Source organism: Aythya ferina (genome assembly GCF_964211825.1).
Source record: "Aythya ferina genome assembly, chromosome: 27".
NCBI classification, from domain to species: Eukaryota; Metazoa; Chordata; class Aves; order Anseriformes; family Anatidae; genus Aythya; species Aythya ferina.
The window spans coordinates 1,454,039-1,466,495 of NC_140310.1; the positions used below are offsets into that span (position 1 = coordinate 1,454,039).

The 12,457-nt window shown below is 38.7% G+C and overlaps 1 protein-coding gene across 3 annotated transcripts in view; it reads left to right on the top strand.

Moving 5' to 3' along the window:
* Nucleotides 1-12,457, top strand: part of SLC23A2 (solute carrier family 23 member 2) — a 58,163-nt gene that overhangs the window by 25,751 nt on the left and 19,955 nt on the right. For all 3 annotated transcript variants that reach the window (XM_084499311.1, XM_084499312.1, XM_084499313.1), the window contains 2 exons: nucleotides 4,882-4,998; nucleotides 6,329-6,486. In XM_084499311.1, the coding sequence (XP_084355437.1) occupies nucleotides 4,882-4,998; nucleotides 6,329-6,486 (275 nt within the window). The remainder of the gene's footprint in view (nucleotides 1-4,881; nucleotides 4,999-6,328; nucleotides 6,487-12,457) is intronic.

Consider the following 12,457-nt stretch of genomic DNA (forward strand, 5'->3'; position numbering starts at 1 on the left):
TTCAAATTTAAAATGTACATCAAGAGGGTAATTATGGTAGATGTCTTGTAGAAGAATTTTAGAAGAATGTTATGAATGCTGGAGTGTACATTAGATATGATTTGTCTTTCTTACAGATGATCTGTATGTAGAAATTTGTCTCAAATACACCTCTACTACCATCTTGATCATGCTGATATTTTAATGGACACGTTTTGGCAACTGTTGACGTGCATGTCTGTGATGGCTGACTTGGAGCATGCTCAGACTAGCGAGTAAAGAGAAAAAGCCTCAAGCAAAAATCGTTGGGATGAAATTGTGCAACTAAGATTATTGATCACTAGACATGAAAACATGTCTTCATGGCCTGTTTATTGCATATGTATATTTTTCTCCCTTCCACTTGATCCTGGTGAATCAGGACCATACACGATAGATGATGATTTGCCTTAAAGAGACAGTGAGCTGTTATTCAATTAAATCTGTTTGGGTTAAGTCTTTGCTGTGGCTTGCAGTGAATGGACAACGAAGGGGAGGAGCTGTAGCATTTAGCAGTCTCATGTATTAAGATGGTATCTGAGGCTAGTATTTCTGGTAATCTAGCCAAACTGCCTGTTTTCCACTTAAAATAAGTGTGTGCATGAAGCATTATTAATCTTCTCTTTCCATTCCTCTGAAGAGATTATTCACCAAAAAAATCAAATGGAAGACGTTGAATAAATATCCTTTGACAAAGAGAACTGAAGTGTACTTAATTGTTGGAGGATACCCAGTGCTTACACTTTCTTAATATTTGTTAGCAGAAACAACTATTAGCCCACATGAAAAATAACTATTGCTGAATTAATATAAAGTAAACAACAGAATGTTGCTTGTTGCTTAACTCACTTAATTTGAACATATTGTCAGTTCTTATTTAAGGTATTTCTCTAAAGGCCTCTTTTCTTGTTCTTGCAGTTCATCAGCTTTTTCTTGGTCCTTCCCAATACTACTTCATAACAGAGTCTTCATGTCTTCATCTTGCATGGTTGCTGGTGTTTGTTTTTCTCTGTTATTGCCCAACATTTTTGCTCCACCTTTGTCTCTTTCTGTGCATACCTACTGTTTTTTTTTTTTTTTTTTTTTTTTTTTGTGTTGTCCCATCTGTGGCCAATTAAAAACAAACAAAAAAAAGAATTAGTCTCTGATCAGTATCTCATTCAAAAAGGTGCAGCTTATTACTGGCAGTTCTCTAAAGCATATTGGTATGGCACATTTGGCAAGCACCAGCAAGCAGTCATTACATGAAACCAGCAGGCACATGCTTGGGATATGACAGGGCCAGTGACTACCCAGTGACTTACAAGTTGGATAGCCACACCTCACCCTAGCTCTCAGATTTCTTGTTTGGTCTTGGTGTCTCTTTATGTCCATTCTGTTTAACAAACCTTTAGCAGATAATAGCTAATGTTGAAAGCTTCCTCTTCTGAAGCAGGGTTTCTCTGGCTTTTGGAAGAGGATCCATCCAGGATTGAGGAGTATCCTGATGTTCTCTATGCCAATACCTTGCCATTTAGGAAGGACAGTGCTATGACATTTCTGCTTTAAAGTTTGAAATAGAATTCAATTGAAGTGGACCTACAAAGTTCCTTGAGTCCAACTGCATGCTGACTGGCATGGGACATCAACCACCTCTCTAGGAAGCCTGTTCCTGTTGTTCCAGTGTTTTACCCACCGTCACAGTAAAGAATGTTTTTCCTTACACCCAGTCTGACACCCCCTCACTGCCCCGTGCGGCTCTGTGCTGTTCACATGCATCCTACCATCGGTTAGCAGGGAACAGAGACTGTCACCTCCCCCTGCGCTCCTCTCCTCAGGAGGCTGCAGAGAGCAAGGAGATCACCTCTCAGCCTTTTCTTCAGACCAGACATCCCATGTGTCCTCATCCTCTCCTCATAAGTCATTCCCTCCAGTCCTTTTACCAGCTTTGTTGCCCTCCTCTAGACACTTTAAAGGACCTTAACATCCTTTCTATATTGTGGAGCCCAGAATTACATGCAATATTGAAGGTGAGGCCGCACCAAAGCTAACTGTAGTGGGCGAATCACTTCTTTTGACCATCTGGGCATGATGTTTGATGTACCCCCAAAATGCAGTCCGCCCTCTTGGCTGCTAGGGCACACTAGCTCATGTTGAGGCTGCTGTCAAGCAGCACTCCCAGATCCCTTTCTAATCAGCTGCTTTCCAGACACTTGTCTCCCAGCTTGTGCCTGTGTCCAATGTTACAACATCCCAGATGTAGCACCTGGCATTTTCCTTTGTTGAATTTCATGCCACTGATGATTGCCCAATGCTGCAATCTGTCTAGATCCCTCCACAAGGCCTGTTGTCCCTCAAGGAGGTCAACACTGCTGCTGACCATCCACCAGCCTGGTGTAGCCCCATTCACTACAGCCCTTTGGGCTCTACCATTCAGCTAGTTCATCAGCCAGTGTAACATGAACCTGTTTATCTCACAGTTTGACAATTTGTCCAGAAGGGTACCATGAGGGATATCAAAGGCCTTCCTGAAATCCCCAAAATCTACATCTGGCACCTTCCTGTCATCCACCAAGCAGGTGACCTTATCATAGGAGGAGATCAATTTCAAAGACAGGACTTTCCCTTGGGGAACCAGCGTTGACTGTGTCTGATAACAGCTTTGCTCTTTAACTGACTCTCAATATCCCCAGGAAAATCTTCTCCATAGCTTTTTGTGGGAGTGAGGTTAGACTAACAGGCCTGTAGTTCCCTGGGTCTTCTCTCATGCTCTTCTTGTAGGTGGGTATAATGTTGGCCAGCTTCCAGTCAGCAGGGACCTCCCAAGACTCCCACGACCTTCAGTAAATTGCTGAGAGAGGTCCAGCTATAACATCTGCTGATTCCTTCAGCGCTCTGGGGTGAATCCCATCAGGCTCCCTGGACTTAGGAACATTTGTCTGATACAGCTGGTTCCTTACACGTTTGGTGGCTACAGATGGAAAGTCGCTGCTCCCCAGTTCATGGTCCTCCAACTCAGAGGACTGGGCAGCCAATTTTTTGAATGTGACATGCTCTTCCAGGTGAAAACAAGTCATAGCTTCTGCATTCTGTTGCCCTAAGAAGAAGGGGAATGTATTTTTGATTGGATGTACTTTATGCAACCTCATCAGTCCTATGAGGAAAAAATAGAGATTGGCACTAAGAGGAATGGTGGTTACTGGATATTGGTCTGGCAAAGTTAGAAAACTTTGCCAGAACTTATCCTAAGTTCTAGTTATAGACAAGACGTGCAGTTTACAGCTGCTTAGTGTTCTCCCTCCAGCATGACATGCAGCTCTAAAACTCAAGTTCTTTCTTTAAATTATTTTTGTATTTTTTTCACTTTTTTAATGAACCCAGTCAGGTGGGCAGACTTTTTTTTGTTTGTTTGTTTGTTTCGGTCAATGAAAAAAATTATATTGATGCTGAAAGCTGGCAAATAAACAGTTTTCCATGTTGATCTGTTCAGGGACTATACCTTTAAACTAATTGTGGTGATCAGAATGCTTAGTACTTAATGCTGTTTAAGAGTTTTCTGAAATGAGTGTTTCTATATTTCACTTTCCACTGATTACAGTAGAGCCTCAGTCTTTACATAGCAGTGTAGTCATTTATAATCCCTGAATTTGAATTAACATATGCTCCCAGTGGCATTTATTTTCCCATCAGAAACAGGGAGTAAAAGGGAAATACTGTGGATCAGTTTGGCTTCCCTTGTAGTGGATAAATGAAATTATTTTAGATAATCGGTAAATGAGTTTTGATTTTGAAGAAGACCATTAGAAGCAAAGTCACAAGTCTGGCATAGTTCCCAACCTTTGTGTAAGGCTACTTCACGTGAGTTTAAGTTCAAGTATGGATTAGGTTAGAACATTAATTATATAAAGTACTTTTTTGATAGTTGAGCTGAAATGACGAAATCTGATCCTCCTGCTTTTGTTGTTGGTACTTAGGCTTTGGAGCATTGTATTCTTGTTTGCAGGAATTCAAAAACTGGAGTTAAACTTAAAAAATTCCACTTAGTTGTGAAGAAGAAATGCTTACTCTGAATCTTGTTCTAATGGGATATATGAAGGGATTTTAATGTATTTGTATGTTTGGTCAGTGTTCTCTTAGTTGTCTGTGAATTAGGGCACATGGAAAGCCACAACGTGGTATCACTTAAATTTGTGTAGGTCTGCAGGAAGTTAGCTTGACTAATACAAATTGGCCATGGATGTATTCAGTTAAAATGATCAGTATGTATTTCATGTGCACTTAAATGTAGGGTAGGAAAAAGAAATAAAGATCTTATGAATAAAAAATGGTTAACCCAGACTCAAATTGAGTCAGAATTAAGCTGGGAAGTATTTACCATAATGAGGAACTTCCTTGCCTGTGATTTAGGTGTCTTATGCAAGGATAGCTATTTTATAGCTTTTTTACATTGCAAATAGCCATTGTTGATTCTTCTATTTAGTTCCAATTCTTCTTCCTTTTTTTTTTTTTTTTTTTTTTTTTTTTCCTCCATAAACCCATAAACAAGTCTGTCGTGATAATCCTGTATTTTGTGCACTGTTTGGCTGCCAGACTGGTTATATCATAAGTGAACTATTGTTGTGCTAGTATAAATAAGCAGGAAATGGTTTATACAAATGAATCTGTTCAGTACAACTTCAGTAACTACAGTTGGAGATAAGCTCATCATCAAAGGTGTAAGGTTTCTGAAGATAGAATGTACAGATGTTGCTTGTGACTATTATACTGGGCTTGGAGTGTCTTGGAATTGCCTGATAGTTCAAATTCAGATTATTCATATGTAACATTAACTGACCATTATGTTTTGTGTTCTACCCCACCTTTCTACCACCCCCAATTTGATAGAGCTCTTTGGCAGAGACACTAGACAGCACTGGCAGTTTAGATGCTCAGAGAACTGATATGATTTACACTATCGAAGACGTTCCTCCATGGTATCTCTGCATATTTTTGGGGTTACAGGTATGTTTCAAAACAGCTGCTATTTTTCCTCTAAAAATTTTAAAGCTTATTTAGCACTTTCTGTGTAGTTTCTTGCATTTGTGTATGTGTTAATTTTATTCTTCCCACACTCTCGCATATTTGAAGAAACTGTTAAGATAGTGTGATTGACTTCAGAAGAAACTAAGATTACTGTGTTAATAATGATTTACATTATTGTTTGCTGGCTTATGCATTCGTGAGATGCATTTAAATGTTTATTCTTCTAAGATGTTCGTAGAAAATATATGAACAAATGCTACCTGCAAAGCTTCAGAAACTGACATCTTGCACCTCTGGAATTAAAGATGGAGAGAGAGAACTGTTTAGCATTGAAATCTTGTATATTAAAGCTGATACTGTAGTGGTTTCAATTCCAGAAGTTTGAGGGCTGTTAGCGTTAGGTTGGAGGTTGGACTCGATGACCTTGAGGTCTCTTCCAACCTAGAAAATTCTGTGATTCTGTGATCTTGCAGTCATAATCTGTAAGTTGCTAACAAGCAGGTGTCACAGAATCACAGAACTGTAGGGGTTGGAAGGGACCTCTAAGTGTCCTCCTCTTGGAGTGAGAATGTATATATGCATTCTACAATCAGTAGGATTGTAGTGGTGAGCAGGACCCTACTACTAGTTCAACCATTTGGTTATGTGAAGCAGAACAGCTCATTTCATCTCCTTTGTTTCTTGAATGGCAATAAAATCTATCCCACAGGAATGCAGAGAATTTGTTAATATCTGTAAAGTATGTTGAGATCTCCAAGCAAATACATTCCCAAGCATCTTTTTACTTCTGTCTTTCCTCAAGGGCAGGCAATACTGTAGGGATTTTTATTTGCATTGGTGAATATGGTGACACCTGTTTGTTTGCTTAACATGTTTGGATTGCAAAAAAATTAGTGAGTACCTAGTGTCTGGTACTTGGGAGCCTATGTACATGCTAGTTTGTGTGCTCTAAATTAATTTGTAAGCTAATAGTTTTTCACATGGTTGAAAATGAATGGAGTTATTTATCTGCTTTTCTGAATTGAAAGCTGTTTTCAGCACAGTTACCTAGATACCTCCTCATCAAGAACAGTAGCCATGTAGCTATGTAAATAACCTAGTTTATTCTACATAAATAGCGATCATTAGCAACGGGCAAGTGGTGGCTTGACATAGAGGGCAAATAGTTGTAGAAATGCTTTAGAACCAGGAAATGAGAGATCTGATGGATAATTAAAAAGCAAAAACATCCAATAGAAAAGAAAATACCTTCATAAACTCTTTTTAAGAATTGTCTGTGGTATTAACAAACCATTTCTTTTGTTCACAGCATTACTTAACATGTTTCAGTGGAACTATAGCAGTTCCCTTTTTGCTTGCTGATGCCATGTGTGTTGGATTTGACCAGTGGGCTACCAGCCAGTTGATTGGGACCATTTTCTTCTGTGTGGGCATCACTACATTGTTACAAACAACTTTTGGGTGCAGGTGAGATTTGGGATTTGTTTCTAATTATTGAGCTGCTGATGATAAGACTATGCTTCTCAGTCAGAGATCCAAGAAGTAGTTAGTCTGTTTCCAAAGGATAAATGTGAAATACAAGATAAAAATTTAGTTACAGGACAGTTAGTTAAAGCTTTTGGAAAGCTGCTACAAAAAAAAGTGGATCTGAATTCAGAGAAAGCATTCCATGGGTTAAAAAAAAATAAAAAATAAAAAAAACAATGCAGGAAAGAAAAAGAGGAGAGAAGTCTATGAGGATAAGGAAAAATGTGTACACCTTTGTAAAGAGGAATTAATTTTGCTATTTTCCTTAGTTACTTTAATGATGCTCTATTTTGCCAACATTTAGGTTCAGGTTAGTCCTACAGCAAATTGTGGCTGTTTGTATAAGGTGCTTGCCATATTAAAAGGGTATGGTGTTTGGAGTCATGCCACAAAATAAGCATAGTTGAAGAAATGTGTTAACATCCAGCTCTGCTATCTTAGACTGTAGTTTGAGTAAAGTGGTCTGTGTAATGTATTCCCAAAGCTGATTTAAGAACGTTGAACTTTTCCTCCAGAAATGAAAAATACAATAATCGACACTTGAAAAATACAATAATCAACACTGGAAAAAGGATGAGGATAACTTTTTATTCTTTGAACCAACTATCTCTGGTCATTACCTTGCAATAAACAAGTAACTTGCATTTATTTGTTAGTTGTTCCAAGTTGCAGGCTATGATCCTTCCTTGAGATGAGAAGAAACACGTACGTTAATGTAACTTTATGGGGATGCCTCAACCTTGCCTTTGGTGTCCCTAGGAGAATTCAAGAGACCATTACAGGCACTAGTAAATACTTGTAAAAATCTGGTGGTGTTAAGAACAGAATGTCGTAAGCTTTATTAACATAAAGCAATTTAAAAAAAAAAAAAAAAAAAAAGTCTGTTCTTCACTGCAGAGAGAAGTGAAACTTACGATGACTCTGCCTGTGAGAACCAGGAATAGCTAAAACCTGCAAAGTGATTTCTGCATTTTCTTGAATAAACCAAGGATAAGTGAAAACAGAAAAGTACATACTTTATGAGTATGTTCTCATATGATTACTTGAATGATTCTTGGGTCATTCAGTTCACTTTAAGAACAATGGAAGCTGAAATCCTGCATTCGAATAGAAAATGGACAAATGCCCCCCACTACTTTTACGATTTATTTAAGAAACAGAATCTTTGGGTGGAGAAGTTATCCCAGTAGGGTGCAAAAGACAAGCCCGTGGTAGATCACTTTGATTTTTAAATCAGTTTTTCATCCAAAACCTTTCCAAGTATGTCAGGTTTTTCAATATAATTAGTTCCTATTTTGGTTTAAAAAGATACATTGCTAACATACTTTTTGTTCTTGAAAAATAATGTTTTATATATTTTTATTACATTTTGCTAAATTTAGAACATCACTTTTTTCTTTATGGAAATGTCATTCTGATGGCAATGTAGCAGTATTTAAATTGATGGAAAGATGAATATTTTCTTTTTCCTAATGTGTTTTCCTTTAGTCAAGGCAGATCATGTTTTCTGCCTGAGTGGCTCTCTGTGCTTATTGGGTGTAGCTTGCCTTAGCTGTAGTCATACATTCTCAAGTACCTTGTCCAAAAGGAGGCAGAGGAGCAGAGCTCTGTGCCCTTTGGTATTCCGAACCTGATCAGCCTCCCTTTTAGTAGGGAATGTTCCCCTACACACACACTCCCATTTGTGTTTTATATAGGAAATTGAGGTATTGTTGACCGAGACAGGAACTGGGAGATAAGGTCTTTTATTGTTCATCTTTGAGTGTTCCCTTCCTGTGTTAAATGAAGTTGAAAATCTTGAAATTTTCTAGGAAAAGTGCAGAGTTACGAATGGGTATTGACTCAAAGGGGAGTTTGGTTTTCCTGTGACTTTAATAGCTTTCTTATTCTGCCTCAAATTTATCAGGAAAAACAAAAAGCTCAGTTTTTATACTTCCTGAGACTTCACAGGTCTGAAGTTTGTCATCTTTTTTTCTCTCTTCCCCCCACCTTGAACCCCATCTAATCTTAGGCTCTGTCTTCATTACTTGATATAGAGTGATTTGGGGCTCTTGCAAAAACAGGTGTGGTCCCATGAGTTTTAAATGCTCTGTTCCTTGTCTGCCTTCCATGGTTTTCCTTTTCTGTGGCTTCCACTTGCCCTGTGAAGGACATTTATAAACCGAAGAGGTAATTGTGTCTTAAAATAAGTTAACCTGTATTCATGAAGAAAATTTCAGTGGCTGAACATTTTATAATGATCTAACATGTGATTGTGGTTTTATGTAAGGGTGGGGCTGAGATAAAGCAGTGGCATTCTCTAAATGAAGTTTTCAAGTATTCATTGGCAAGTCCTTCATCTGCAAAGTATTTCAGCAAATAAAGCCAGTATGGTTTTGAAAGGGCAAATTCCATGGTTCAAAGGTCCTTAAAGATGGATTTAGCTCCATTTATGAGGAGGCGCTGTGGTCAGTTTGGTACCCATACTAATTTTAGGAATTCAAGCAATTTATTAGTTTATGTAATAAACCAAAAGATTTGGCAAGGATTCAGAGCAGTTAGCATGACTGAGAGAATCAAATACAGCTTTAATATACCTAAACATTTTAGGTTTACTGCTGTGCCCATCACTACATTGTCTAAACATTCCCATGTCTGGGTGAAATGTTAAGATAACGGAGATGCTTCCAGATGACTTCTACTGCATGAAAAGCTCCATCTTCACAAGGACTAGTGCCAAAATTGAGCAACTTTAGGATTTAGACACGATATTTGTATACCACGCTGGCAGTTCTTAGCTGGTAATGAATGTCTGGCTAATAATGGGAAAGCTATTTCATAAATCATGTTCCAAACTACAGCTGTCTCTCTGGAAAGATACTGATTATGGTTGGCTGATTTTGAGTAACGTTTAAAGAAATGATAGATGAGGAGAGAGACTGCTATTTTCTGTTTAGGGAATTAAAAACAACACCAGCATTTTAAGCTTACTGGCCCTTTTGGTAAATATTTTGGGATAACTGTCTCTTATGATGGTTTAATAGATAACTATGCAAGACGTGCTAGGACCCTATTGTGCAATATGTAATTTTATCCAGGTGTATAGTCTAGATCTACAAAGATGAGTCAGGTAGAGTAAAAAAAAAAAAAAATACCATTGCATTTTAAAATTCAGCAAATGTTCCCAGTTAATAGTGTCTTTTGACCAAACAGCTGAGGTTCTGAATAGGCTGGCAAAGGCCAAAGGAAGGAACCATGCAGTGAAGATTTCTTGGTATGACTTTAGGGGCAGTTGTTAAAGCTGTGTGAGATGAGGAAATAGGGTCTAAATCAGGCTGTTGGTATTTCACTTGAGCATGTGAACATTCACTTAAACAAACAACATAATTCCATTGTTCCCAGGAAAGTTCTCTGAACACTTAACTGAAAAGCTTGTTCAAAACATTGCAGGAAACCCTCATTTTTTTTTCTTAGATGTTTTTATCCCTCAAGACTTTGCAATTTTATCTTTTTAAACTCAGAAATTTTACCTAAATTCTGTCAACAAGAAATTATGTGTACGTGGGATACAGGAGGATCTCCTGAGTTTTGTTTCAGGTCATGAGTAGGGAAGTTGATTCATCAAGTGTGTACAGTCCTAGGTCTTTAATACAAATTGTGTACCTGGACAAAGTTGTCTCCATGGGTTTTAGTGAAGCATTTGACTCTGTTCCCCACAGATTTCTCCCAGGAGAAACTGGCTGCTCATAGCATTGGGTATACCGTTTGCTGGGTGAAAATCTGTCTGGATTGTTGGGCTCAGAGTCATAGTGTATAGATTTCAATCTGGTTGGCAGCCAGTCACCAGTGGTGTTCACAAGGGCTCAGGATTTGGCCCGGCTTTGTTCAGCATTTTTATCAACACTCTTGATGAGGGGATGCAATGCCCCCTCAGTAAGCCTGCAGCTGACACCAAGATGGGTGGGCATGTTGACCTACTTGAGAGTAGGAAAGCTCTGCAGAGGGACCTGGATAGGCTGGTTCAATGGGCCATGTCCAGTTGTATGGCCTTTGGCAGGGCTAAACATTGGGTGCTGCACCAGGGTCGCAACAACCCCACACAGTGCAGGCTCATCTGGCAGAAAAGGACTTGGGGGTGCTGGTCAACAGCCAGCTGACCACGAGCCAGCAGGAAGTTTAGACTGGATGTCAGGAAGAGTTTCCTAATGGAAAGAGTGATTAGGCCTTGGAACATGTTGTCCAGGGAAGTGGAGGAGTCATCATCCCTGGAGGCATTTCAGAAACGTGTGAGTGTGGCATCAAGAAGCACGGTATAGTGATGGGACTCAGTAGGTCAAATTGATGGTTGGTCTTGATGATCTTGAAGGTCTTTTCCAACCTAAATGATTCTGTGATTGTGTGGTTTTATTATCTTTAGAAGGAGAATTCTGACTCTGAATGCCCACAGCAACATCTGCGTGCTACATATACCACCAAGTGAAGGTTGTGCAAGGTTTCAGAAGGGTATTTTATGTCATAGGAAACTCATAATCTGGACTTGTCTTGGTGCAACTGACTTCATCCCTGGAGAATGCTCTTGCATGTACATTTACAAAATCATTATGCAGGGAGAGAGTACTGTGTAGGTGGGATAGAGGAGTAACAGTTCATTAGAGGTATTGGATATTTTGCCATGGGCACCAGCTTGCTCAGTTTGCCCAACAAACCTTGTCAACTGAGGTGAATCATTCACTTGTGGCTACTACTGTTTCTTCCCCAAAGATAGAACTTTTTTTTTTTTTTTCTCCAGAAGAAATGTGAGAGGAAATTGTGTGCAGGTCAGGTGTGCTTTGGTGGCTCATATGTTTTACAGAGTTTAAATTTTTTAATGTAGCTTTCAAAGTTTGCAGTAGGTGGGTCAACATTTTAGATTGGTTATGGCCCAAACTCCTTTCCAGTAGTAGTTCAGCTGTTCTAATTTCTTGCCTGTGAACTTCTACAGCCGTTGTCCGTAACATGTTCGACAGAGAAAAACTCAGAACAGAAGCATGATCTTTTTCCCCTACAGACGTTTTTCATCTTTCTTGTCCCTTTTCTGATCTTTATCTAAATCTGCTGCAGGTAGTTCTTTTCCTTTACTGGTACTTGTACTGGCATCAATGCACTTGATTATGGCTGTAAAACAGCCATAAATGTAGTGCAGTAACAAGAGCTGCATGAGCAATTGTTTCACATGTTATGGTTTGAGATCCAATCCTTGGTGTTCGCAGAATAGTTCAAAGTGCATCCTCTTTGTAGTTAAGTAACATCTGGATATTTGTAATGCTATGCATGCTATGGTTTATTCAATAAATACATAATTGGTGCTGGTGAATGCTCTTCAGATATTGAACCTTTTGGGAAGTATAAACACCAATGCTAAGAATGTCATCTTGAAATTCTTGCAACGTTTGCATTTATTGTTATTAGCCACCTGGAACATCTAATCAGCACTTATCAGCCTAATTGTTATTTACATGTACACTTAAAGATGAATTTGTAAATGACTATACTTCAAGTTATGCAAAGAAAAGGTAGAATATACAGACTGCTTACTTCTGTCAAAGAGCTTTTTTAATGTTGTGGGACTGTAAAAGCTGCTTGTTCAGGAGTCTGGCTAGTACTTAGATCAGAACGTGCATCCTTATCCTTGTTATGATACCGAGTCAAAAACTCAAGTCAATGTCTGGTACCTGTGTGCCAGTATCCAGTAATTATCTGTTATAGGCATCGTGTTAATAACTTCACTCATGTAGTGTCTTATGTTAAGATTTCACTTGTGATGTCTTAGCATTTCTATGTCTGTCCTTTTTTAATAAGAAATTCTCATATTTCGTAACTACCTGATAAAGGATTGTTTTGAGGATGAGTAAGCACCTAACTGCAGTTGATACCCTGACACAATACTGTATCA